Source organism: Crocodylus siamensis, chromosome 4 (assembly GCF_052110815.1).
Source record: "Crocodylus siamensis isolate JL-2025a chromosome 4, ASM5211081v1, whole genome shotgun sequence".
Taxonomy (NCBI): Eukaryota; Metazoa; Chordata; order Crocodylia; family Crocodylidae; genus Crocodylus; species Crocodylus siamensis.
In genome coordinates this window covers 93,826,525-93,853,738 of record NC_143398.1, presented here as the reverse complement: position 1 = coordinate 93,853,738, position 27,214 = coordinate 93,826,525, and the positions used below count along the sequence as shown (strand labels likewise).

General features: G+C 44.0%; 2 protein-coding genes across 2 annotated transcripts; one reads left to right on the top strand and one right to left on the bottom strand.

The window, feature by feature from the left end:
• The first annotated feature begins 12 nt into the window (after positions 1-12).
• Positions 13-15,639, top strand: XRCC6 (X-ray repair cross complementing 6). Its single transcript, XM_090042920.1, has 12 exons — positions 13-230; positions 1,253-1,377; positions 1,917-2,055; positions 2,799-3,053; positions 3,917-4,100; positions 5,726-5,912; positions 7,308-7,476; positions 8,780-8,941; positions 11,111-11,240; positions 12,553-12,653; positions 14,099-14,212; positions 15,041-15,639. Exons 1-12 carry the CDS (start codon positions 158-160, stop codon positions 15,238-15,240), a joined length of 1,839 nt encoding a protein of 612 aa, XP_089899046.1. The 5' UTR covers positions 13-157; the 3' UTR covers positions 15,241-15,639.
• Positions 15,640-22,914: 7,275 nt separating this feature from the next.
• SNU13 (small nuclear ribonucleoprotein 13) lies at positions 22,915-27,201 on the bottom strand. The gene is made up of 3 exons (XM_090042922.1): positions 27,057-27,201; positions 25,347-25,467; positions 22,915-23,850 (listed from the first exon to the last, which is right to left on the bottom strand). The coding sequence occupies exons 1-3, from the start codon at positions 27,057-27,059 to the stop codon at positions 23,588-23,590; spliced, it is 387 nt and encodes a 128-aa protein (XP_089899048.1). The 5' UTR covers positions 27,060-27,201; the 3' UTR covers positions 22,915-23,587.
• Between the last annotated feature and the right edge of the window lie 13 nt (positions 27,202-27,214).

Below are 27,214 nucleotides of genomic sequence, written 5' to 3'. Positions count from 1 at the left end.
CGGGAGGTGATTGAGTGGGTTTCCGGTGGGGCTGTTGGGCGGAGGTAATTGTCCGTCTGAGCGCGCGGGGCCGGAGCTTGAGTCTGAGTCCCGCAGCAGGTGCGGGGCCGCAGCGCCGCTCACGCCCTCGTCTGTGTGTCCCTCCGGGGGCGCCGTGATGTCGGACTGGGTGTCTTACTACCACAGCGAGCGGGAGGAAGAGGAGCCGGAGGAAGGCGCGGAGCCTGCCGGTCAGTGTCGGGCCCGGGTCCCCGCTGGTAGCTCGGGGCCTCTGTCCTCTTCCTGCGCCCCCCACCCCTCCGGCCAGAGACTCCCCGCTGGCTGGGACATAGCGGCTCGGCCGGGCAGGAGGAGGCCAGCTAGGAAGTGTCAGGCTTGGTACGGCCAGGAGACCAGATGCTGCCCGGATTAGGGTTGCCAGCTCCTTTTGAACCTATTCCGGGTGGCTTCCTCACATGATGTAATGACATAAATGACTTCACTTCAGGAAAACAAATGCACATGAGTGTTACATAAATCAGATTCAACATTTAATATTTATTTTAATGAGCACCTCCTCATTTTTCTCCCGTGTGACTCTCCTCAATCTCCTGGAGATTTATCTCTAATTCCTGGAGACTCCAGGGCAATCCTTGATGGTTGGCAGCCCTAGCCCAGGCACACGCCTTGCGTCTCTGCTGAGAGAGAGGCTTCTGGGCCCCTTGCTGCTGTTACCGCTGCACTGTACGCACGGCTCTGCTGTGGCTTGGCCTGGGGCATCCATCTCTGGGGGGGCCTTGTGGGAGGAGCTGGGAGGGTACCCATGATGGGAGACTGTCAGGAAAAGAGACAGATGGCTGGTGGTGCAGGCATTCTGGAGCCCTCTCTGGGCTGTCTGTCTCTTTCCCAGGCAGAGGAGAAGGTAGGCTGTCAATGAATAGGCTCCCCTTGGGGCAGTGGTGACACACGGAGCAGCCCACTACTGCCCCTTGGCAAGAGAGTGTGCCAGTAGTGCTCTCTAGCCTGGAGGTTGAAATGCATGGACATTCTTGCTCTTCTCCCCCTGCTCCCCGCAGTGGTTTTTCTACTGGTAAGAATGTCAGAGAAACTCTTACCAGCTGAAATGAAGGTCTGCACCTGGCCTAGGTTAACACATGGCCCACTTTATATTTACTGGTGTTACAAAATACAACCAGTATTGGGTACTTTGCCTAGAAAGAAAAGGACAGCCTGATTTTTATGACTGTTGGGATTTTTCTTCTTCTTTTCAAAGGAGATTATCAATACTCAGGTCGGGACAGTCTGATTTTCTTAGTTGATGCCTCCAAAGCCATGTTTCAGTCCTATGAAGAAGGTGAGGATGATGATGATTGGACTGCTTTTGAGATAACAATCCAGGTAAGGGTATTAAAGATGTGACTGATGATGCCTGTCTTGTAGTTTAAAGGATCCTAAAGTGCTTTATAAATTGCGTGTAAAATTATGTTTGCTGTAATGTAGTTCATCTTTTCAGCTAACCTGTTTATGTAGGTCATGGTGATGTCTGAACACAGACCTGTGGCCTAGAAATAGGTAAATCTATGGAGCAAGAACAGCAGCTGGGAGTTGGCAAGATCAAATTCCTAGTCAGACAAAGTAGCATTTGGATTTCATCAATAAGGTGATACAATAAGGACTAAAATCCGTGTGATGAATAACATTTCAAGAAAACTCTGTGTTTTCTTGCCCTCATCTCTAACAATGGAGTATTAATGTTCAACTATTAGTCATAAATATCCAGAAAGCGCAGCTGGTACTGAGATGTGACTTAAAATACTGTGCCAGTCCCTGGGATTGCCAGCGCAAACTGTTTGCTTGCCGACGGCTGAACTCTATTATGGTTCCTGAAACTAATGTTTTGCACTCTTTCCTTGCTTGCCTGTGTGGTTTCTTTCCAGTGCATCCGGAATGTGTATACCAGCAAGATTATCAGTAGTGACAGAGACCTCCTGAGCGTTGTGTTTTATGGTACTGAGAAAAACAAAAACTCGGCAGATTTCAAACATGTTTATGTTCTTCAGGAGTTGGACAATCCAGGTAAAATGTAACAGTGATCTGAAGGTTTCTGTGAAAAATTGGAACTGGGGAAGTCCATACGATCAGGCCTCCCTCTGTCTCATGCCAAGGGAGCTGATGCTGTGAGAGAAACTAGAATACTACAGTTTTTGTGAGTTTTTTCATAGGTGTAATAAATTCTCTGGTTGGTGCTTCCCTGCCTAGTCAGGCAAAAAATACTGTTAATAGTGTGATTTTCTTTTGCTGGCTACTGTACTGCTTTCCCTGCAGTCAATTCTATTTGAAGGGTCTTAACGCCTCAAAAAACTTTAAAAATCATTGCTAATTAACTAAAACTGGGGAGGGGAAGGAAATTAAGAAGGGAGAAAAGATCTATTTGTGGATGAAAGTTTAAAAAAGGAGAAGCAAGTGAGGAAGCAGGATATGAAGAACGCGCGCACGCGCGCACACACACACACACCCCTACAAGGCATGTCACCCATTGTCCAAGCAGTTATGAGAGAGGAGGGGAGCTGCAAATAGAACAACAGGGAAGAGGTATTGGTCAAGGTTGGGTAACCTGTAAAGTTTGAAAAATAGACCAGTTATCTACGAGCTCATGCACCTGAAGTATTGAACATCTTAACCAAGCCTTCAGAGTGCAGTGCTGTGATAATGCAATGACACAGCAACTATAAGGAGCTGTAGGCTTCTTGGGTTGGAAATGTAGCATGAACCATAGGCAGTATAGACCAATTTTCTGCTCTTGCTCTCTTTGCCTTTAGGTGCACAGCGAGTGCTAGAACTGGACCAGTACAAGGGAAACCGGGGAAAAGCACTCTTTCATGAGTCATTTGGCCATAGTAATGAATACTCACTGGGTGAGGCATTTTGGGCCTGCTCTAATCTCTTCAGTGATGTCCAGCTCAAGATGAGCCACAAAAGGATCATGCTGTTCACCAATGAAGATAACCCTCATGCCAATGACAGCACTAAAACCAAGCTGGCTAGGACCAGAGCTGCTGACCTTCGAGACACAGGTCAGGATTTTCACTTTTCACTTAGTGATGGAGCTTCATGAATAGTAAGAGTATAAACAAAGATCACCAAATAAAGTGGATCAGTTGTTCTGGGATAAGTCCTGGCACAGCTGATCCACTTCATTGGGCAAAATGAATGTTACCCATTGCCCTGCAAGGTCGGACCCCTGTCATTTCCAGGAGCAGCCAGTGCCCAATATTGCAGGACAATGCTTGAGGTGCCTGTATGCAAATAGAATTTAAGGGTATAAACAGGGTTTCCCCATTTATAGAAATGCATGCCTAGAGTCTCTCCAGCATGGTAATGGGGCTAGGACCACCAGTTAGATGACTCCAAAATTGGGGAAACTGGGTAGGCATTCCCAGGGCTTCAGGGGCTCAAATCAGCACATCTTGGAGATTCCCATTTCCCCTGAAGCCCTGGGAATGCCTGCCTGAGGCAGCCAGAGAGCATGGGCAGCTCTGGTTTGCTTTGCCTATGTTTTCTTGCCCTAAAGCAAGTCAGATGTCAACCACAAAATAGCAGCACAAAATCACATTCCCTATGTCACAACCACAGCTTTTGGCCATTTTTGGTACAACAAGGGTCATGGACAGCTGTCAGTGATGCTTTGTGTACTAGGTACTAGATCACATCCTTACTCTTTCTGCTATGTGACTTGATCAATTGTGAAAGAAACAATTTCCAGTTCTCATTAATTACTTTATTTTAGTGACCAACACAAATAGAAAAGCAAAATCTATGCATGTTTCAACTTCCTTTCCCATTTTAAGGAAATATCTGAGTATTGTGGAAATGTACTGATGGAAGTACATAGAAATCAATTTACCTAACCCTCCCCACATCTTTACTTTGTGACTAGGTATCATCCTTGATTTAATGCACTTGAAGAAGCCTGGGGGGTTCGATATATCCAAGTTCTACAGAGATATCATTAACGTAGCAGAAGATGAGGATTTAGGAGTCCAGCCTGTTGAGTCAGGGAAACTGGAAGATCTCATGAAGAAAGTACGAGCAAAGGAGACAAGGAAACGGGCTTTAGCCAGGTGCGTGCCAAGTATTCAACATCTGAAATAGCATCAGCAACCTCTGGAAAGGCTTCCTTGGTGGAAGCATGGTGCTATAAAGGTAGTGTTTGAGCAGCATTTCCACTTCTAAATCCTAATTACTTAGTGCAAGATTGGTGGAACTTCCCCAGCTTTTGGAGATTTTTGACTAGAGGCTTTCAGTAGTGGGGAATGGAGCTTTGAACTAAACCCTATCCTGGCTGTTATATGCCATCTTCCCAACTGAGTCAGGTATGAAGTCATCATCCTGGAAAGGGAAAAAAGGCAGCTTGCTCTATCCTGACCCAGGAACCTGATTTGGTCAGTGTACATGGGTATGGAGTCTAACTCACTTGTCTTTCTGGCATTTCAGAAACTATTTATACCCCTCACCCAAAAAACCCCCAAAAACAAACAACAACAACAAAAGTCTGTAAGTTGGTTACTCTTAAATTGAATCTTGGCACAAAACTGATCAATTGACCCTCTTCATGTGCTCAAGTGTGATTTGAACACAGTGAGATGGAATAAGCTTAAGAGCTGTGTCAGTCTTTTATGAATTACTCTCATATGGACCAGTATCTCTGCAGGCTCTTGTTATCTGATTGAGACTGGGCTTGACCTTTCTGAAACCTCCCCTTTTTAAAATATCCCACAACATTTTAATAAGAACTTTTCAAAAGTGATGAAAGAGCCTTTGGAGCTACTTGCTTCCCGTAAGCTTAAGTAACTCATTTTCTGGTGATAGTGATTTTGACTCAGAGTGGGTAAGTGATGTTTAGGGACATGTTGCACTGGAGTTTATACAGCTAATGCTGTGGATTTACCTAGGCTTTTCCTTTTCAAGGAGTTATCAGACATTTTTCATTCTGCCAACATTTATCCTATGATTATCTGTCTATTTTTTGTGGAGGCCTTTCACCAGATGCTAGGTGTCAAAAGATCATACAGGTTCTGGATGGAGTAGACTAGAGCTCTTAGAAGTCCTGCCCATCTTTGTTTTCACCCCAGTTTAGTAGCCAGATTTATATCCAAGAGGACAGTGTCTAACAGATGTCTTCATTTTATGTTGATGTCACATCATTGGCCTAAAAGTAAATGCACCTCCCACCATTTTCTTCTTAGAATTTGAAGATTGTTTTTCAGTTGTACACATTACTCTTTATTTTTCCAAGGCACTTCCTTACTATTGCACTACATGTCTTACATTGTTTGTCTTCCTGGGAGTTTTGCCACCTCTTCGTTTAAGCAGGAGACACATTTCAATGGGCATCATGTGTGTTCAGCATGGGAGTGGTGTAGGATGGTTAGCCTGGGCCTGTATTGTGGTCTGTCCACACTCACTTCAGGGAGTTGTGCCCCCCCACATCAACAGTTACGCGTTGTTTATGCATTGAGGACTTGTACTAAGCTATTTATATTGGCGAACTCTCAGTTCTATGTCAAAATTAAGATATCTTTAGAGAAGCGGCATTACAACACTGGTAATGTTATTTCAGAAACGCATGTGATGTTTGGGGGAGAACAAAAGAGAATCTGAGAGAATAAATCGCTAGAAGAGAGAACTTCTTTTTGGAGATTGACTGTGGAAGTCTTCGTTCTGTTTGTCTGTTACTCCCATACAGGATAAACTTTTATCTGCGCAAAGACATATCCTTCACTGTTGGTGTTTACAACTTGGTCCAAAAAGCAATAAAGCCATATCCAGTGAAGCTTTATCGGGAAACCAACGAGCCAGTTAGAACTAAGACACGAACATTTAACAAAGAGACAGGTAGTTTGCTTCTACCTAGTGATACCAAGAAAGCTCAGGTAATACATCCCATATATTCTTGCTTTTCTTCTCAGTGTGGGATCTGCAGGGGCGCCAAAAGACTTACCAAAACCATTACTTCTTTTTGTATGGCTCTTCTTAAGTGAGCCACAGAAATGCAGAGGATGACAGGTTTGTACTGCTTGTTTCATTTCCCTTAGAGATAATGTGATCCTGTTGCATTTAGAAGCTAGGCAGACTTGGAGTAGGTTGTTATGTGGGTTAGCCTCCATAAAAGCACAGCTGTTGATGGATTTGAGGTTGGGGGCCGTGGGTTGCATTCTCCCTTTGCAATGATTCAAGTTTGTCTGAAAGAGTAGACAGTAGTTCTACTGATGGTCTTGCATCTCGATAGCCTATTCAGTGTTTTAATCACTTAAATAATGATACTGTGCTACTTCTTTACTAAAGAGTAAAGGTGTGAGTGTTCTGACATTTATTTATGTATATATTTATTTATTTTTAAAGCCAAAGCAGATTTCCTTGTTCTTCATGCCCTAGCATTGTTCATCAGAATGATTACCACAGTCTCTGGTCAGATATAGATGAATTTTTATTTTTACAGCTAAGATGGAGTTTATAAAATGCTTCAGAAAGCTTTGGGATGGAGGGAGTTATGGAAATATAAGATTATTGGCTGTGTTGTATCTTTAGATTAAGCAGCTAGTATGTCAAAAACACAGCATCTTGCAGTAAAAGATCTCTAAGAAAAGCATAAACCTAAAATCAAAATCTCTGTGACATCTGTAGACTGGATTAAAGTTCATAACTGAACATAGTTATCAATTACTTTGTGAATATAAATATACAGCAGCGCTTTTAAACAAGGGACTGCTAATAATATTTTGCTGTGGAAGATTGTGGCTAATTTGTTCACCTTAAATAATTAATTCAGCAAAAGATTAGCCCTTCAGATGCAAGTTTTTCTCTTTTTGCAAGCAATGCTCCATAACCCACCACCACTTTTTTAGAGGGGACTGTTGAGGTGCTATAGAAACTAAGGCACAGGTTTATGAAGTGAATCTTCAGGAGGATTGCAAGGGATAGGTTAAATGAAGATACTGTGTGTATAACAGCTAAAAAAATGACTATACAATTGAAAGGATCACAAGTTTCTCCTTTGTTGCTAGTAATTCTTTGTGGATTGGCTATGGGCCTTTCTTAAGGCCTGCTGCCTTTCAGATTTTAACACAGTAAATTTTGTTTAAATTGGCTTTAAGGATAGCATATTGGTATTTATTTTCATTGTGGACAAATACTTCCAGGTTATTGGTTTTCCTTTCGTCCACCCCACCCCTTTGCTACTGATGTTGCCTCCCCTTCTTCATTCCTTCATGATATATGGGACAATTCAATTGGTTCTATTCTTAAAACTGTTGTCCCCCCCATTTTAGACATATGGGAACCGTCAGATTGTATTGGAGAAAGAGGAGACTGAGGAACTGAAGAAATTTGATTCCCCAGGTTTGGTTTTGATTGGCTTCAAACCTTTGGCAATGCTCAAACAGCATCATCACATTAAGGCCTCCCAGTTCATCTATCCTGAGGAGTCCTTGATGAGTGGTAAGAAAAGGTGGGGTGTAAAGACCCAACAGGCAATCATCTTGTAGTGTGGCTGCAAACTAATTTCTAGTGGGGAGGGAAATGGGGGATGGGGAAGGGTGGGACAAATATCATTTGAAGAGGGACATGAGATATTCAGACTCATTAGTGCTTTCTTGTCTAGAACAAATTAGCTTTGATTCATTGATTTGACTAATGCACACTTTCGCCATTATCACCCATGTTTTTGGCTTCATTTTCCATGCTGACCCTATTTTCTTTTTTTCTTTTTTTTCATTGTCGTTGACCTAATGTTCACCCCATAAGATTTTTGTCATTCATGGCAATACTTATCTAGAAACCTGAGGTGTATGGAGACTCAATCAACAAGGGATCAAGACATAGAGCTTGAGAGAGATGGTTAGGACATCTGGATACAGAAGTTGCAATTATGTCAGCTAGAAGGATAGGTGCAGTGCTAAGAAAGAACATGTGAGCTAGCAGTATTTTCTGATGCTGGTTTATATTAGCTAGAAGGAGAGAACTTTAGGGGCCTCTCTGTCTCCCTTTACCATGTTAATTGTGTATTTGGGATAGGGACAATGTCACGGTGTGTAAGGGAAGTGGGATTAAGTAGAAGTAGTTCAGTAAGTGTGTCGCTTATAAAAAGGGCTCTGTCAGAACAGGTTGCTCCATTCCCTCGGAGTCCCAGACGCACTTGCTGTCTGGGTGCAACACCTTCAGGGAGGTAAGACCGGATACTTGATTGTCCACTTCACTGCCTTGCAGTATTTCCAGCAACATGCCTTGTTCAGTGGATGTACAGTTTGGGTATGCATTTTTTTGCCAACCTCTATGGTAAAAAAACCAGGCTAATGTTGGCTGTTCCTGAAAAACAGTTTTGACCCTGATTCTTAATACTGAAGGCTTGTGGTGTGCCACTGACTGGATCTCCAAGGATGGAGGGTGTTTATGCTGATGTCATAGCAAACCTGATTTTGTTGTCCCTTATATTCTCTTTGAATGGGTGGCACTTCTATTATCAGGACAGATACCTCTTCTTTCATATATTGGCAAATCCTGCCCTTTCATCAGATTTCTCTTGCCCTTTTTTGTCCAGAGAACATATTGTCCTCATCCTAGAGGGTTTCCCTCCCTTCCCAGTCCCCCATAACAGTTTAATGTTGTTTTTCCTGTCTGCAGTCTTATAGATATTGCCAAAAAGTGACAGGTGCTAAACCTGCAGTACTTTCAGACTATGTGCCTGAATCTCCAGAGGTGAGCCCTGTACCCAAATCTGACTGATACAGCCTTTATTGTGTAGGGAGTATGACCCTGTTTAATGCCTTATTAACCAAGTGCCTGGAGAAAGAAGTGATGGCATTGTGCAGATATGTCCCCCGCCGGAACACTCCGCCCTACTTTGTGGCCATGATCCCTCAAAAGGAAGAGCTGGATGAGCAGAATGTGCAGACAGCCTCTCCAGGTGTGTGAAAAATTGCATTTTTCTTTATTGCAGTAGAAAAGAAGGAACTAGACAGCAAGTACGCTATGTACTGCAAGGTGTTTCTTGTGCATCTCAAAAACAGAAGAGAAAATAATTGTCTGTAATCTCTTGCTGCCATTTTTCCATGTCCAGAATCTGACACTGCAAGCTGCTCATAGCAACTCAGGCCAGAGTTGCTTGCTTAAAATGTTGGGACAGACTCACGCAGAATAAATGCTCTGAGAGATTTACATGGGGTACCTGCTGCTAAGAATTTCTAATAGAGGTGCACCGATGCATCGATCCAATACTGGATCAGCACCGATATAAAGAAAATTGACTATATTGGAAATCGGCTTGATGTGGCTGATAATTTGGCTAATAAATGTCTGGGTGTGCATGCAGCTGCAGTGCAGTACATAGATGGTGAGGAATGGAGCCCAGCAGCTTGGAGAGATGCGTGCAGCTGGTAAATCTGTTGTGGTAGAAGAGGAGGGAGGAGGGAAGGGGTATGGGGTTGCAGATCAAGGCCCCCCATGGTGAGGGAGAGAGTGAGGCTGGTGTAGGTGCTGCCCAGCTGGGGTGGGGCAGGGTGCAGGATAGAGCCACAGCTCATTCAGGAGGCATGGGGTACAGGGCGGCTCTCCCTGCAGTGTGCACCCCGGGAGGGCACAGGGGGCGTGCCCCCAGATCTATTTGGGGCAGGCTGCAGCTGGGGGCCGCACTGTGTTTTGAGCAGGTGGTGGTAGCACTGGGAGAGGGGCCACAGGTGGCTGCAGCCACCCCAAATTTTGCTGTAGCCCCCTCCCAATGCCGCCACCACCCACCTTGAGTGCAATGTGGCCCAGGCCCCCCGCCACATGCCGGGAAGAATGTGGACCCTGACCCCACCCTGCAGCTGCAGCCTGCCCTGCCCTGCCCTACGCAGATCCGAGGGCACACGCTTCTCCCTGCCCCCAGTGCCTTCCTGGGGTGCATATAGTAGTGAGAGCCACTCCCCCTTCCTGCACCCCCCAGATGAGCTGCGGCTCCATCGCATGCCTGCTCCACCCCAGTTGGGCAGCCCTGCCCCACTCCCTCCCTCACCATGGTGGGCGTTGATCTGCCCCCCACACCCTTTCCTTCTCCACTCCCTGTCCACTACAACAGGTTCACCAGCTGGATGAAGTTGTATTGGAAATCAGATTGGTATTGGCCAATATGCCTCCTTAAAAATCAGCTATCGGTATTGGCTCTCAAAATCTCGCTTGGTGCACCCTTAATTTCTAATACCAGGCTGGTGTTGGTATAGTTGAGTTTATGCCATGTTAATCTGATGAGCCTAAATAACAGTGTAGTTAAAGCCTTTTGAAAACCTCCGTTTAAGTCCATACTTGCCCAAGGAAACATAACCTCCAAGATTAACATAGGTGTGATACTTCTCTTCCCTCTTAGTCCCTTGCTAGAAGGGTAGATGATTGACCTTAAAACGGAGAAACCTTTTTCACTAGTGGTTGCCTAGAGTCCTCTGCTGTTCCGTGAATTTGTTCTGTTGTTGGGCACTTAGAGGTAATGAGGAGCAACAAATTTCATGTATTGATCACCCCAGTTTTATCAATTGAGTAGAATATGATTAGGAAGCAGGAGTAGATTATTTCCTTCTGTCTTCCCTCCTCTTATAGCTGGTAAAGCTTATGTTGGGGAGGACAAGGAAGAAGAACAATGGTGCCCACATTTAGTGAATGTTATCACAGAAGTGCTTTATAAGCACCAGTTTAATTTTTTTAACATCCCTGTGAGATGGATTTTTTCCTTTTCAAATGATTGGAAGGTGATGCAGGAAACTGCTGGATGGCATTAAACTTCAGATTCTAGCTTCCCATTGTGTATTTAGTCTCTCCCAGGTGTTCTTCAGTATTTTTATTAGTGGTAATGATGTTTTGGTAATGTCCAGAAGCCTAAGTGTTTGAGGTGATCTTTGAATTTGTATAAAGATACTCTTGTCAATTCAGGACTGAGAATAGGGACATTTCTGAAAAAGAAAGAGTTACTTGTTAATTTTGTGTGTGCACTTGCATATAGTACTGTCTAGTTAGTATGAGTAAACTGTTTACAGCCATTTTGGCTTCTGTCATGTGTCTTGAGGCTGTCATTGGATGACAGATTTGTATATCTGTTTCTGTCACCTAGGTTTCCACCTCATTTTCCTGCCCTATGCAGATGACATACGGAAAATTGACTTTACAGAGAAGGTGCCAGCCAATGAAGAACAAGTGGACAAAATGAAGGAAATAGTCCAGAAGCTTCGATTCAAATACAGGTGAATGGAAGCTGGAGGTGTGGGACATGAATGTTTTTATAAAGCCTGTCACCTGCTATATTGTACATTATTCAGTGGCAAGCAGCTAAAGCAGTTGCACAAGATCATAAATTTCAACACATTAGGGAGCTAAGACTCTGCAATGTATAATATAATTAGGGCTTCTTCTTTTTTTTAACACCTCTGAGTCCAGTAGGCTTTCTGGACATCCAGGAACACATTGACACTAAACATTGGAAAAAACCATTGCTTGAAATTGGTTGTGTAACACTTGAACTGTGTGATGGGTTCAAACATGGTGGCCAAATTGGACCTCTTACCAGTGTTAATTTATAATGGTTGGTTGCAAAACTTGAGAACATATCTAAAGATTTGTTCTCATTGGGCTGGTGTAATACGCTGGGTTTCTGCTCCAGCAGTCAAAATTCCATGACATGCATGTAGCTACACTTGATCAAAGATAACTGTAGTGGGTGCATTGTCTAGATAAATTCAATTAGTCCTGCCATCTTTGTCTCACAATTAATTTGTCTCGCATGTAGAAATTACATATGCAGGCCCAAATTGGTCTTGTAAGGGAAAATTAACTTTGTTTTTTTTATCAAAGGAGGCCTCATTTTCCTGTAGAACATGTATGCACACACGTCTGCAGAATCACATGTGCATGTGTGTGTGTGCATACACAAAAGGAAGGGGACTTTCTACCCTTTTTGGTAGTCTCCAGTGTAACCTATCTCACTGTGCTTAGCTGGGAAACTTGCAGGGACATTGATTGCAAAGTAGTTTGCTACCTTTTTTTTACCCTTATAATAGTCACTGTGTATATGCAGCTCTGCTTATTTGATAGAACTGTTTTGATGTACCCATACACAGCATGCCTTACAGCAAATGTACCAGTACATTATGAGACTCCTTAAATATTTGACTTGGCTCAAAGAGATGTTATACCCTGGTCTGATAGTGTATTTGAGTGATGGAATAAGAGCCTTTGCCTGATCTTTTTGTAAGGAAGGTATTGAAGGGTCTTTGAAATGAAAACACAAGATAATAGTTACTAATGAGCTGGGGTGTCTCCACCATAAGAAGGAGAATTATTTTAAAGGAGGTGTATGTTTAGATGTTGGGTATGTAGACAGAGCGAAACCAGTATTAATGTTGAATGGTGACCCCTTCAGGCTTTTTTTCAGATTCCCATAAAAGTTACTAAAAAGTAGCCAATGATGGCTTTTGAATAAGCATGTTTGCAGTCCTGCTAATAAGTTACACTTACTTCTTGGCATCTCTGTTGAATATTTCTGGATTTTGTTGACAGGAGTGACAGCTTTGAGAACCCTGTCCTGCAGCAGCACTTTAGGAACCTGGAGGCCTTGGCACTGGGCATGATGGAGCCTGAACAAGCTGAGGATCTGACAAGTGAGAATTATTACTTGATGCAAAAAGAGTGTGGGAGAGGTCACTTGCATCTTCCACTCTGAGTCATAGAAATGTGTTATTGGAAAATCCAAAAGGGCTCCTTTTGTGTTTATAAAAAAGCAAAACAAAACTGTTAGCATTGTGCAGTTCTAAGACTTAATCTGGAATATGTGGTGATGGTGATCTGCTTCAAGGGCTGTTTTAAATTTTGTAGTTCTGGTTTTGCTATTGCAGTTCTTTTGCTATCCCTGGCCCTTTGCTTCCCCCCACTCCCAAAATGTATACTTGTTAAAACATCCCTTCTAGTCTTGTTGAGAAACTGGTGATATTTTTGTCTATGCAAATATTTGCATGGTCTAAATTAAGACCAAATTCCTATCACTTGGAGCTAAATTTTCTGCATTTTTTCACTTAAGTCATGAGAGATGCAACTGCTTTTCCAAAGGTCCTAAACATGAACTATTTAAAATTTAGGTCTTGAGATGTTAAACAGCAACTACGCCCTGCCTTCTCTTTTTTTGACAAAATACTTCAGTAGGTCTTAAAATCATGACCAATGAATTAAAATCATGACCAATGAAAGTAAAAAGGAATTGTTTAATTTATCTTTTAAAATAATGACTGAACAGTCTTTGTATACTGGCAGACAGCTTTTTGGCTTAAAATTCACTTCCCTAAAAGTCCACTGGCATTTCACTTTGAAAAAATGAATGAAATTCATTGGCCATCTGCTGGTGGGAAATGATGCCGCCCCGTGGCCAGTAAGAGCACACAGCTCTGGTACTTTGGTACTCTTTCCAGGAAAAGCAATAACCTCTCTGGAAAAGCAGTAACCTCTCTCTCTCTCTCTCCCCCCCCCCTCTCTCTCTCTCTCTCTCACTTCTCTGTACTTTCAGGTAAAATTACTGCTTTCCTGCATTGTGATAGTACAGTCTAAGGGCCCCACTTAAGAATCATGACTTTATTGTACTAAGCAGTATAAAGAAACATGACAAAAAGACTTTCTGCCACAAAGAACTGACAGTCTTGATGAGAAAAAAACAGGTAACTTAAAAAAAATAGGGCTAGCAAAAGATTATGAAATTAAAAGAGATGGCAAACCTTTCTCCCCACATCCTGCTATATTTTCTCTTTGGTTTTCTTTGTATATAGGCATGTACTTTTTTTCCCTATTGAATATACAACAAAGTCTAATCAACTGTGCATTATACAATGTTAGTGACAGTATTGAGAACCTTAACTTTCTCATTTCCTGATTCCTGTACATTCAAAATTTGGTTACTGTTCTGTTAATGTACTTTTTGCATTTCATTTTTCATGTTTGGAAAGCATTTAGGAAAGATGGCTACTCTTTAAAAGCATTTATTTTTTAATACAGTAGAATTTGGTGATTACATTTTGTGTGGGCTGCATTTTGGTGAGCACAAGTCTGTTTCTTTTGTCAGTGCCTAAAGCTGAGGAGATGAATCGCAGACTGGGTAATCTAGTAGAAGAGTTTAAGCAGCTGGTTTATCCACCTGATTACAGTCCTGAGGGAAAGGCTGGGAAACGAAAGCAAGGTGAGTAGTGAAAGCAACAGGCCAGGGTTTTGTGAGATGCAACATGCTGTTGTTGTCAGCTGTTCAGAGGCTTTTGTATTTCTCATTTTCTCTCTCTTGGGGGTTTAAAGTGAAAAGTACTCTCTATAAATTGCTCCACATCCACATTCAAATAAAATAATATATTACCTTGGACTATGATCTTGGCAAATCTTACAAGCTAAAGTAGTGTGTGGTCAAACTAGACCACTTGAATGGGAAACCTCTGAAGGATATTCAGCTTGTTGTAGGAAGAGGGTGTGTAGTTGCTTACTTGGCCCAAGTTGAATATTTTTGAGAGGCTAATAAAAACCCTGCATTTTTTTACCTCCTTGTACATCTGAGGGAAGACTTTGCATGAGCTGTTAAATTTTCGTTACTGTTTTGCAGGGTTGTGGTAAAAAATCCCTTACCAATTGGATGAAAAATTGAAGCTTGGACAACTTGTGGGCTGGATCCCATTACACCTAAAAATAGGGGTTCTAGCTTCAGTGTCCTAGCCAATTTCTGTATTGAGCAATTGCATTCTGCTGGCCCCATAGAAATCACATAGAGTGTCACATGAGAATAGGTTTCCTCTGAGCTTATAAAATCTATATCTCATTGTTGTGCATGATCTCATGGTGTCACTAACACAATGAACTGTAGCTGCTTTTAGGGTGAAATACATAACATAGAAACTTGTTGCATGTGTGCATGATGCATTGCCTTTATGGTATGACGTACTAATTGTTACTAGACTGATTGAACTATCTTTCCTGTCTTAATAGTCCTTCTAATGTCAATGATCGAACTTCCCTTTTGCAACAGGAGGTGGTGATGCGCAAGTGGAGAAAAAGCCCAAGATAGAAATCTCTGAGGATGAGCTGAGGAGTTTTGTGCAGAAGGGCACTCTTGGCAAGCTTACTGTGCCTGCTCTGAAGGAGGCATGCAAGGCTTATGGGCTAAAGGTTGTTGGGAAGAAGCAAGAACTTTTGGATGCACTAACTGAGCATTTCAGGAAGCATTAACCAGGAACTAGTGCCTAGGGTGACTCCCTTCTGCTAAATTCAGTCTCCTTACAGGGCTGGTTTGTTGGCCTGAGTTCAGTTTTCATCCAGAGGCAGAGGGCAAGAAGGAGAAAATAACTCTGCATTGAGTGTTGTAGTCTGTAGTGGAGAAGAAAGTTTATCCTCCTGCTGGTGATAGGTATATGCCAACTTGTTTTTTGCTGATGGCAGCCAAGGGAAAAACAAGCTATCCCCAACTCTGGATTTATGTTTTAAAATCAGTGCTGTTGTGCTATCTAGGTTTCTAAATAAATGCAAGTATACTTTGTAGTCTGTGTTATTTTGGGGCAGCTGGTATGGTAAAAGGATGTGACATATACAACCAAATTTGCTTATTGAAAATAAAGAAATGGAATAATCCGTGTTGGTTAGGTGAATTATTAATGTTGGCTTAACTGTTCAAGTTCTGTGTTTACAAGAATTATAACCATGGCTCCTTGCTCTTTTGATCAATACACTAAGCCCATCAATCAAAATTGCTAGACAAGAACAAATTGCTTTCTGTTCTGGCCACAGCATAATAGAAACAGTCTGCAGAAACTGAAAAAGATGTAAGTACAGAAATGTTGCTGAGCAGTTATTTAAATAGTTTGCATAATCTATTCCTTTTTCGAAGCTGAATTGCAAAAGGGGGTGGAGTGGTGGGGGATCCTAATCGGTTATATTTTTAAAATGTTACTTGAATATATTCCTTGGAGGATGTGAGTGAAGATGACAACCTAGTAGCCTGTAATCTCAGATAAAGCTTTTCCAACCCTCAAGTGAGGGTGAGTCAGACTACTTTAAAGAACAAGTCCATGAATAAGGTCATTAAAAATAGCAATTTGGATTTCTCTTATTATTTAAAGTGGCTTTTAGATCACACTTACGCATACTGCATACTTGTGCAAACCACATACAAGTTTCTAAGTGTAAGGGCTAGGGAAGTCAGGTTAAATAATCAGTCTCCTTGTTCTAGAGCAGGGTGGCCAACCTGCGGCATGAATGCCGCAAATGGCAGATAAACTCTGTGTGTGGCACATGACAGATCAGGTAGGGTGCAGGAATAGAAACCAGAGCAGGAGATTGGGCAGGGAGCACAGAATATCGAGCAGAAAACAGCACAGCAGATTGGGCAACAGAAGGGGATTAGAATGGCACTTGGGGAGGATCTGGGGCTAATCTGTGGCATGCCTGCCGAAAAGGTCGACCCTCACTGTTCTAGAAGGTGGTGATGGTGGTGGTACAGCTGACTGTAGTTTTACCTATAATTTTTCATGGTTTCCGTGCATACTTTCAACCAATGATCCATTCCTTTTTATACATGCATGGTGTAATAGAGGCCAACAGTGAGATCCTTAATACTGACAATGAAGCAATCAGGGGAGGTACTGGTAGCAGTAAATGAAGCAATATAACTTGTTTATAGAGTCACTACAGCTTGTGCAAATAGATAAAATGCAGGCTAACTTTAAACTTCGTAGTTTGTTTAGTATGTCTGCAGCATGAAATTTAGAGTGGGCTGCAAAACTCCTGAGCTGACAAAATGCTTGGGAGGCTAGCCCATGTTAAGCTCCATACTGTCACAGCCAACCTACTCCAGCATCTAAGCCAACTTGTTTCAATTGGGTTGGGTGTGGCTATCTGAGCTACCATAGCAACAGTGACAGTGGTGTGCTGGTAGCCTTTGTCATGGGCCACCGTACCCTGTAGGTCTGGGGTGGGCAAAATACAGCCTGCAGGCCAGATTCAGCCCAAGGCATTTTGTCTGGCCTGCAGTGGGTCCTTTGGCCTCACCTGGCCCATGCATGGGGGTGGCTAAGGCTGTAGTGCATACAGTTGGTCCTGCCACCCCTAGGTGCACAGCAGGGCTGGGACAGAGCAGCAGCCAGACTCCATTTCCTGGCAGCCCCTGTGGTGGTTCCTTCCAGTTTCTGCCACTGGACCAAGCCCTACTGCCTGGGCACTCCAGCCCATTTGTTTGGGGTGCCAGATGGAGTGGGTGGGTGGGCCTGGTCTCCATGGAGACTGGGTGAGATCTGCACAGGCAGGTTGGGCAGACGGGATGGGGCTGCAGGCAGGCAGGGAACCTCATTTAGGGTGGGGGGGTGGGGCTGGGGATCAGGATTATGGGGCAGTGACAGTGCAGGGTTGGGGTCTGGGACAGAGCTGCAATCCAGTCCCTGTACACCTCTACCTGTGGAACCAGCCCTCATTGCAGGGGCATGCGGGCAGATCGCAGCTCTGCCTCAGTCCCTGGCCCTGTGCTGTTACGGCCCTGTGATCTCAATCCCCAGACCTGCCTGCCCATCTTGCTCCCAGATGCTGCTACCTGCCCGCCCGTGACCTTATCTTATCTGTGCTAGGATGAGGCTGTGGGTGGATGGGGAGAGGCATCCAGGACCGACTGGGATGGGCAAGCAGGGCCAGCATTGGGGCTAGGTGTAGGGTCACAGGACCAGGGGCCAGGGCAGAACCACTATCTGCTGCCCACTTGCCCGTGATTCGTGCTGGTTTCACAGGCAGAGGTATGCAGGAATCATGGCTCTGCCTTGGCCCCATGCTATCACCATCCTGTGATTCTGGGATCTCCATGGAGTCCAGCCAGGACCCACATGGGAGGCCAGTTAGGGAGTTTTGGTGAGCTATTGTCAGGAGTGGGGGGGTTGACCTGGCCCACAACAGACACCTAAAACTCCCTAAGTGGCCTTCCAGCCAAAATAATTGCCCACCCCTCCAACAGGTAAGTGCTCCTAAGTAGGAAGCTGACCTTCTTTTTAGTGAGTCTGGACTTGTGAATATAGCTTTCTACAAAATTGGAAAAGGATACCGATTACGGCTCTGGCCCTCTGCAAACTGATCATTGGTAAGAACTATTTCATTTAATGCATAGGCCTATTGCCTTTTGGAGCAGGGAACATTGAAGAAGTTCTGAGCTAAGTCAGAGCCTCTAGATTTGGTCCATAAATGCTGAGGAAGGGGGAACAGAGCTGAATCTTCCAGCATCATTTATTTCTCCTATTTTCCATCAAGTCTGTTCCTCCATCTACTTCCTGCTCTCCACTGAGTTGTGTTCCCACTCCAGCTTTCTCTTTGATCTTATAAGCTCGGAGGGGCTATGAAAAGACTGCATGTAGGAAAGGACAAATGAGTGAATATGTGGAGTCTGTCCCAAGTCAGGGTTTAGTGAATCATCTATAACAGAAACTTCAGGAAGGTACAGCCTGCTCCATTTGTTTCTGGGGCTGAAAACATCTACTTTACAGCTTTACTATGTGCTGAATGTACTTATTCCCCTGTCCTGGTCTCAGCATTGCAGGGGCAGAGGAAAGGTAGGTTACACCCATGGGGAAGGTCAGAGGGCTAAATCTGAAGCACAGCTATAACTCCCTACCCCTTTTCTTCTTTCTACTCTACTGTTTTAACTTCTACTTCCAGTTTATTAATGCAGCCCTGTCCTGAGGAAAAGGTGAGGCTAGAGTTCTCTCCCCTTGCTGGAGGCAAGCTGGAGGGTTTCTTCTTCCTCTGGTTGGGGCCTGCTGTGGAGCCTCTGCTTAGTAAATGGGATATTTGTAGTAAGAGCACAGAGGGTTGTGCTTCCTCCCGAGAAGGACAGTGAAGGGACTGATATAGTGGTTCTTAACCTTGCCTAGAATCAAGGCACCACTTGGAAGATGCCCGCTCATAGCTTTCACTTGTTTTTTGAGTACAGAAAAAATGTCAGAATGTTTTTGACACTGTGGATTCCCTTTTGAAATTTCTATGAATTGTGTAGTTATTTGAATGCTTAGCAGTGCTGGTATTGTATGGTAGTCTTAAGAGGATCTCTCAGCACCCAAGTGTGCTATGGCACCCTGGTTGAGTCACTAGACCAATTCATGTAAAGAGTGTTCTTGGATACCATAGACTTGTTGAAGGAGAGCTGGCCTGTGAGCTGGCAGCACAAGGATCTGAGAAATTAAAGATAATACCAGGGAAACTAAAGGCATTAAAAATGCCATTCACCCAAAGACAAAGTTAGGCACCTTGTATCTTTGCCAGTGTACGGAGTCAACAACACATGTCTCTGCATGCCAGGACAGCTGATGGCAACCTGTACCCCAGGTCTTTGTTTTGTGGCTTGATTATAGCTGAATGCATTTCAGGAAAAGTGTGCAACAACAGCAACAAAACCTTTACTTTGCTTTAAAGTTTTGGAGCATCTAAAAGGAGTGGCTAACCTTTGGCACATGTGCCACAAGTTGCATGAGCAGCCTCTTGGCAGGCGGCAGATCAAGGAGAAGATAGGCAATACAGCACCAGGGCTGACAGAGTGGAACTTGGGGAGGGTGGTCTTTTCAAAAAAAGGGAAGAAGGAGGACCCAGGAAACTATAGGCCTGTTGGTTTTACCTCGGTCCTGGTGAAGCTCTTTGAGACAATTATCCAGGAGCACATCTGTGAGGGACCAGCAGGGGAGATTATACTTAGGCAATCAACATGGGTTCATTAGAGGCAAGTCCTGTCAAACCAACCTGGTTGCCTTCTATGACCAGGTCACAAAATCCTTAGATGCAGGTGTCGCGGTGGATGTAGTCTTTCTGGACCTTAGGAAGGCCTTCAACACTGTCTCTCAACCCATTCTCGTTAAAAAATGAGGCAACTGTGGCGTCAATGCCTACACAGTCAGATGGGTCGCAAATTGGCTGGAGGGTCACATCCAGAGTGGTGGTGGTGGATGGATCATTTTTGACCTGGAGGGATGTGGGTCGGACTTGATGATCTGCTCAGGTCCCTTCCCACCCTACCTACTATGAAACTATAATTTTTGGCATGCCTGCAAAAAGGTTGGCTCTTGCTGTCATAAAAGATCTAGTTGTGAGGCCTGCAGTTATAACAGTACTCCTTACTGCCAACCATAAGGATGAATGTCATGCTATTGTTAGGTATCTTGTTGAAAATAACAAGGAGTCTCAGGTCCCTGAAATAAAAGCAAAAATTGCTTAATGTAATCTAATAGGAGCTAACAGAATGAAGTTCAGTGCTGACAGATACAAGGTGCTATGTCTTGGGAATAATCAAAAACACAAATACAAAATGGGTGACACCTCTGGATGACAGCATTGCAAAGAATGATCTAGGAGTCTTGGTGGATCATAGCCTCAACATGAGTCTGTAGTGTGATGCAGCTGCACAAAAGACTAATGCAGTATCAAGAGGAGCATTAGGTGCAAAACATCGGCAGTGATAGTGCCTTTTTCCTCTACACGGGCATAGGGAGATCTAAAATTTTGAAAAGGAGGGTGCAGATAATGTGGTGCATCATCCCATATAACAGAACATACATTTTTCTTCAGGTAAAAAAGAAACTAGAAGCTTTACTAATATGTTAGTGGCCTATGGCTGTATTATTCAGTTTAACATTGAAGCAAAAAAAGAAAACCTTCATTGGAATAAGTTAAAACTGGTTTGCAGGGCTGTGGAATAGGAACTACATTACCAGGAGCAGCCCACAGACTGTAGAATTGCAAAAGAAAGGCTAGCTTGATTAGAGAAACACCAAGACTACTAAAAGGAGAAAGGGTCATTAACACCTTTGGAATGAAGAGTGTAGAAGGAATCAGATTTCAATGATTAATTCAAGTTCACTGTTGCCTGAACAGAAATGCTGCTGCCACTGCTAGGCAGCTGGTTTTAAACTTTGGGCAGAGCAGAAATCAAAAGGGGAGAGGGAGGGGCTGCAACTGCACTGGTGCACCCTCCTTGGATCCACCCCTGCACACTGGCTAAGCCTTATCTAAAGTAGTGCGTTTTGTTTTGGGTTCCACATTTAAAAAGGCAGAGAGGTTAGAGAGTCCTGAAGCAGGTGATAAAAATGATAAAGGATTTGCAAAGCAAGCCATACAAGTTGAAGGAAATAGGCACATGCAGCTTGCAGGGGGACTTGACAAGTCTTCAAATATCTAAAGGGCTGCCATAAAAAAAGAGGGAGAACAGCTTTTCTCTCTCACTGCAGAGCAGGACATGGACCAATGCAAAGTAGGTTCAGATAGGGTATCAGGAAAAATGTCACTGTCAGGACAGTGAGGTAGCAGATTAAACTCCCTTCAGAGGTGGTAGAATTTTTGTTAAGAAGTTGGGTATGTATTGGTCAGGGACTATCTAAGAATAGTTAGGCCTATACTATATTGTGGGTATTTCCTGTGCTTCTGGGCTTTGCTGATTGGCACATGAGCCTGGGAAGAAATTTCTTTCCCTTCTTATTGCTACAGGTTTTCAGGGGGAATATGGGGGAGGAATATTTCCATTTTCCTCAGAAGCACTGGGTGTTGGTTGTAACCAAGGCTAGGGATTTTGACTGAGGTATGCTAGTGGTCCTACTAGGACTAAAACCAGGTGGCATCTGGCTAGAGGATCTTCCCGTCTGCTCCAGGTCAGACCAATTGCTACAAAGGAATTTTATCCCAGTCAGATTGGTGTGGATTGCAGGTTTTGTTGTTTTTTTACTTTTCTCTGTAGTGGTGGGGAAGAACCTTTTCCTTGGATCTCTCAAATGTGTTTGAACAACCCTGATAGCCACCTGACACTGACTGCCATTTTCCCCCTGCTTTACCAGCAGCAGGTAAGGGTGCTATGCCTTGTGGCTGTGACAGGAATGATTGTGTGTAGTGTTACTAGAGAGACTTGGTTAGTCATGTTAGTCAGTAGTCAAGCACAAGGCAGGGTAGATTTGCACTTTATAGACCAAAGTAGATTATATATAGCACAAGCTTTCATGGGTTGAAGCAAACTTAATCAGATGATGAAGTGGGTTGGATAAGATGACTTCCATAGGTTCCTTCCAGCTACACTTTTCTATGAGGTTTCAGATAAATGTGGCTGCAACACCACTTCAGCTTGAGAAATAGAACTCTTAACTGGGGAGCAGGCATGGAGAAGGTTTTAAAAGAACTGCAATGACCTTTTGTTGCAAGGCTCACTTCACCTAGAGCACTGATTCTCAATCAGGGTGTGCAAAATCCTTTTAAGAGTACCACACAATATTAGTACTCTTACTACATTTACACATGATTTGGAAGTAAACTCAGATATCAAACAAATCCATACCATCACAAATGTTCTGACCTATTATGGTCTTTAGTTCTTTGCAACAAGAGAATTATTCTATTACTTTTCCATAGTCAACAAACAAGTGAAAGCTCAGAGGTGGCATTTTCTGAAGAGGCCTTGAATCCAAAAAGGTTGAGAACCACCCAGCTACAGTGACAGGAAAGTAAACCATTCCTGTGTCTATTTCAGCACCTGAAAGCTAAGTCACCATAAAGTTTTATTGCCTTGTTTGCCAAGGCAAGTATATCTCATTACCCAGAGTAGCTGAATCCTTAACTTGGCTCCTGCTCAAGGACAATTAGATACAGCATACGTGGACCCTGACAAGTTGCTCTCTACCAGGATTATTTTCCTATCTTCCTTTGGATTTTTGGTCAAATCACCCCAATGATCTAACAACTTCCAGACCATAGCATGCTTCAGGCAGAGAGAGCTTACTCGTGTTGGGGGTTAGACTTCCCTTGCTGTACAGCAATGTAAAGCAGTAGTCCTGGGGTGATCTGATCAGTTCACTAGTGACCAGGAACATTTCAGTGAGCCACATGCTTTTACCGAACAGTTTGACACAGTTGTATGCTCTGGTTGTGAAATTTATTTAAAAAAAAAAAGTTAAAAAAAAGCAAGGTTAGAGCTGTCACCCTTTGCACTGTAGTGGGATTTCTCCTCCCCTCACCACTGATAGCTGTCTTGTCCCATTTCAATAGCAAACACCAATGTTTTCTGCTACACAGTAGCCACACTTGCTCTCCTATTATTTGAAATTAAATGTAAGCAGCAATTCCAGTAACCTGAAAATGAATTACACCAAGGATTTGCTTTCATTTTCGTCATCAAACAAAACCATTTAGCATGGTTTAGCAGTCTAGTAGAAGCTGAGATTCTAGCAGAACATCTTGCAAAAAACAGCATTGTAATGGGGGAATCAGTTAGTGAGGCTACAGGGGGCGATAACTTATTTTTCACATTGGACAAGAACAATTGTTATACAATAGAGTTCTGAGAAGTACTTTAACAAGCGTGACTTGTATTTGGAAGGAAGGAAGAAGGAAGGGGAGAGAAAATCCAGGCTGGCTATAGTGAAGAATTGAAACAAAAATAGAATCAAGCCACTGTAAAACAAATACCTGGCATTTTGAAATGAAAACATCTGAAACCAAGCCACTGCCTTGTCAACTAAAAATAAAACATTCAATTCCCTCACTCCAATTCATTTTGTTAAGTACAGACTGGATCTACTGGTTTCTAGACCAGCAGTCTCTCAATGGCTTGCTGGACAGACTGAATCTGAGGTTTCAGTTGAGACCCTTCCTTGATAGTAATTGAGCAGGCAATGACAGGCCGGGAGACACCGCATGCCCGCCCCAAGGCCTGCTTGGAGCGCACAAAAACATAGGGCACATTCTTGTCCTCACAAAGAAGTGGCAGATGTAGGATGATCTCCAAGGGCTCAGCATCTGCAGCCATCACGATGAATTCTGCTATTCCTCTGTTCAGTGTCTTAGTAGCTGCAAAGTGAGAGAGAAGAGGAGTAAACAGTCCTTTCAAGGGATCACATTAGCACAAGGGTTGACAAGAGTGGAAACCTGCATAAACAGCGACTCTGCTGGGATGTGAAGCTCTCAAGGAAAGCAGTGGTGTGTCAAAAATAAAATCATAGACACATTAGACAAATCTGGGGAGGAGATATTCTAGGCATCAGGCTTGAAGTGCAAGGGAGGGAGCAGGTAAAAGAGCTGCTCCCTCATCTGCTTGTGCAGGTGCAGAACTTGTCTCGACAAGGCCAGTTCAACAATCCTTTTCATTCCCCACTTCTTTAGAAACAGGACACACAAGTCAATTAATCTGGATCCTTCTTCCTAAGCACTATTATTTTTTTATGCATTAGTGCAATGGACAATATAGAAAAGTCTTTCGATACAATGTTGATAAGCCAGCTGGTCACCTTCTACATCAAACACTCCCCCTCCCCCACATATTTAGAAGCTAGATCATTCTTTTCTGAGTGGTCTTGGGAGGTGGTTTACAGTGGTAAGCAGAAGGTAGAGCAGTGTGGCACCTCAAGGCAGCAATTCTCAACCAGGCTGCTGTGGCACTGGGGGGGTTCTGTGAGATTCTTTTAAGGCTGCTGCAAGATATCAGCACTGTTAGGTGTGCAAACACCTAAACGTAATTTACAAGATAAACCCAGAGATTTCAAACAGCAATCTAGTGTCAAAAACAATCCGACTGGCTGTGGTCTGATTTCCTTGCAGCAAAAGAACTACTCTGTTTGTTTGGTTTTTATTATAGAAAAGTAAGAGTGAAAGTGAGGAGCTGGCATTTTCTAAGGGGACTCTCAAGGGGTCAAGAATCACTGCCTGAAGAGACCAACTGGTTCAGAGACAGGTGAATTTTCCTAGGCAACAGCATACTTCATCTGATGGTGTAATGTGGTTTGTAACCTACTTAGCTAGCAGCTAGTTGCTAAACTAAGGGTGAGCCATGAATTGTTTGCTATGCCTTTTACATGAAAATGTGCTGTTCCTCTATTCAGCAGAACATCACTGCAGTTGAATGCAACTAATTAGAGAAACAGCATTCTGCAACATAAAAGCTGCAGCAAACTGATGGAGCACTTCAGCAGTTGTGCACAGTATGTACTGCAGCTTCCTAGATATCTTGCAAGCCCACATCTTCACAAGGGGTTTAGAAATCTTACCCTGCCAGGTATCTGGATTCTACTGTATACCAAGAATACACTTTTCTCCAGCTATCGGAGGAGCACAGAGAATCTGTACAATTTCTCTCAGGTTAGTTTTATTTCCATTAGACCATTTAATCAGAAGGGAAAACTTCTCAATGGAGAAGACATATATTGAGATCCAGGAGTAGGGGGAATTACCAAATATCTAAAGCAAAACCCATAGGTAGAAGACAACCACCACCCACAACTCCTAGTATAGTAAACCCTTTTTTGTTAATGTTAGTGGTGGTAGTAAGTTTCCTAAAGGTCAGACTTTACCTTCATTGGCACCTTTGCGTAGCTGTTTGTAGTTGCAAGACTGCTGTACAAGATCCAGCAGTGTCTTGGTGAGCTGTGCATCAGCCAGAGGGTAAGCTTTGGGGTTCACTTCTGCCTCACTCTAGAGAAAGGAAATCAAAGTTACAGAAGGGGACAGAGGGAAGCCTTGCTTAGAATATTAATAGCTGAACTCAGAACCACAGGTTCAAGTCCTGCCAGGATCAACTGAGCCTTTTTTTTTTTTGAGGATGTCTGTTCATGGCTCCTCGTGAAAACACAATACTGCGGTCCTCTGTTTGGCACTGACACCGGGAATCCCACCATTTACTTGTAAAAATGTTTTTCCCTTGGATCCTTGATCAAAATTTCCCCCTCACAGTATTGTGGGGTGGAACTAGTATGCAACATGGCACATGTACTCCAGTGATAGGTATGTAAGATAAGCAACCCAATTTATGAAGCACTGGATTAGGGCAGCGGAGGTCCCAGTCTCCTGCCACCAGATGAGCTTGGCCATGTCAAGTCTAGGCCCTGGGAGCTATACCCCAAAAACACAACACAAGCCAGATGTTGATACAGGTTTCCTTGCATGCTCTCTCTTTCATAAGCAAGGAAGCAGGAAAAAGAGTTGTCAGCTTCTTGCACTGTTATCATTCCTCGTCAGCACAGGCCCAAGGAATAGAGCCTTCATGTACTGCTAGCCCTGTATTCCTGTATGCCAGGGGTGGCCAAACTTCCCAACTCTTTTAGCCATACACCAAAAATCTTGACAAAACTTTCAGACCGTGTGTGCTCCCAAACCCCTGACCTTGGCACAGCGTTTCATCTCAAGTAGCCATTTATCATTAAAGACTTTATTCAGGAGCTGCGCAACTTTGATCCACAGGCTTGGCCACCCCTGTTCTATGCCAACAGACACAAAAAAGGCTCTTGGGCAGCAATTCTCAACCAAGGTACTATAGCACCCTGGGGTGCCCAGTGAACTTTTCAAGAATGCCATGGGGTGCTACACAGTCTATTAAATTTGCATACACAATTCATCACATAAGCCCAGAGATTTCAAATGCAAGGTCCCTTCAGATTTACCCAAAGAACCTTGTCTGCCTATGTCCTTAGACTAACAGGACTACAACCAACAACCCAGCTCTTTGCAACAGAAAAACTGCTCTGTTATGCTCCTAGTCAAAGTTCAGAGTGAAAGTCAAGAGCTGGCATTTTCCAAGTGCTGCCTTCAGTCTGTCCAGCTGCACCGAGCTGAAAAATCATTTGAACTACTGACTTAGCTAGTAAACCAGTAGTTACTCCCCCTCACTTCTCCTACACCGGGAAAAAACTCAACAAGAATCCCCCTTAGCAGGAGGAGTGAGGGCACTGCATGCAGGCACCAGAACAGAGAGCGCTTAGGGGCCGGGGAGATCAAGCTGCAAGAGGAGAAAGGCTCAGTATGCGCGCGACTGACACGCGGGAAGCGCGATGAGGAGGCAGAGGGTCAGAGCCACGTGGGGCTGTAGGGGCCTGTTTACCCACGCACGTGGCGGCCTGCCTCGTGTCCGCCCGCCGGCCCAGCTCCGATCCCACCAGCCCCGGAGCTGCGTGGATCCGCTCCTCCCTTCCCGCCCCCCGGGGCCCGGCGCTCGCGTTCGGCCGCTGGAACGCGGTGTCTCAACGTTCCACGCCCGCACGTGTCCGCCCGCTCCAGCTCCCGCTCACCATGGCCGCGATCGGAGCCCCACGAGCCGCTCCCGCCAGGATGGATCCTCTCGGCCCGAAAGCTTCACGGAGGAGAAGAAGGAGGCTCAACCGCTGCCGAACGGAGGCGCGACGAGTCGCAGCCGGAAATGAGGCTGAGCGAAGCCTGGGGGAGGAGG

What these genes read in the sequence shown, in the direction of transcription:
- XRCC6 (XM_090042920.1), top strand. Translation starts at nt 158, where the DNA reads ATGTCGGACTGGGTGTCTTACTACCACAGCGAGCGGGAGGAAGAGGAG. An exon ending in TGCTGACCTTCGAGACACAG is followed by an intron (nt 3,054 to 3,916) that starts GTCAGGATTTTC and finishes CTTTGTGACTAG; the next exon opens with GTATCATCCTTGATTTAATG. An exon ending in AAGCTTCGATTCAAATACAG is followed by an intron (nt 11,241 to 12,552) that starts GTGAATGGAAGC and finishes TTTTGTTGACAG; the next exon opens with GAGTGACAGCTTTGAGAACC.
- SNU13 (XM_090042922.1), bottom strand. An exon ending in ACGCAAAGGTGCCAATGAAG is followed by an intron (nt 23,851 to 25,346) that starts GTAAAGTCTGAC and finishes CTCACTTTGCAG; the next exon opens with CTACTAAGACACTGAACAGA.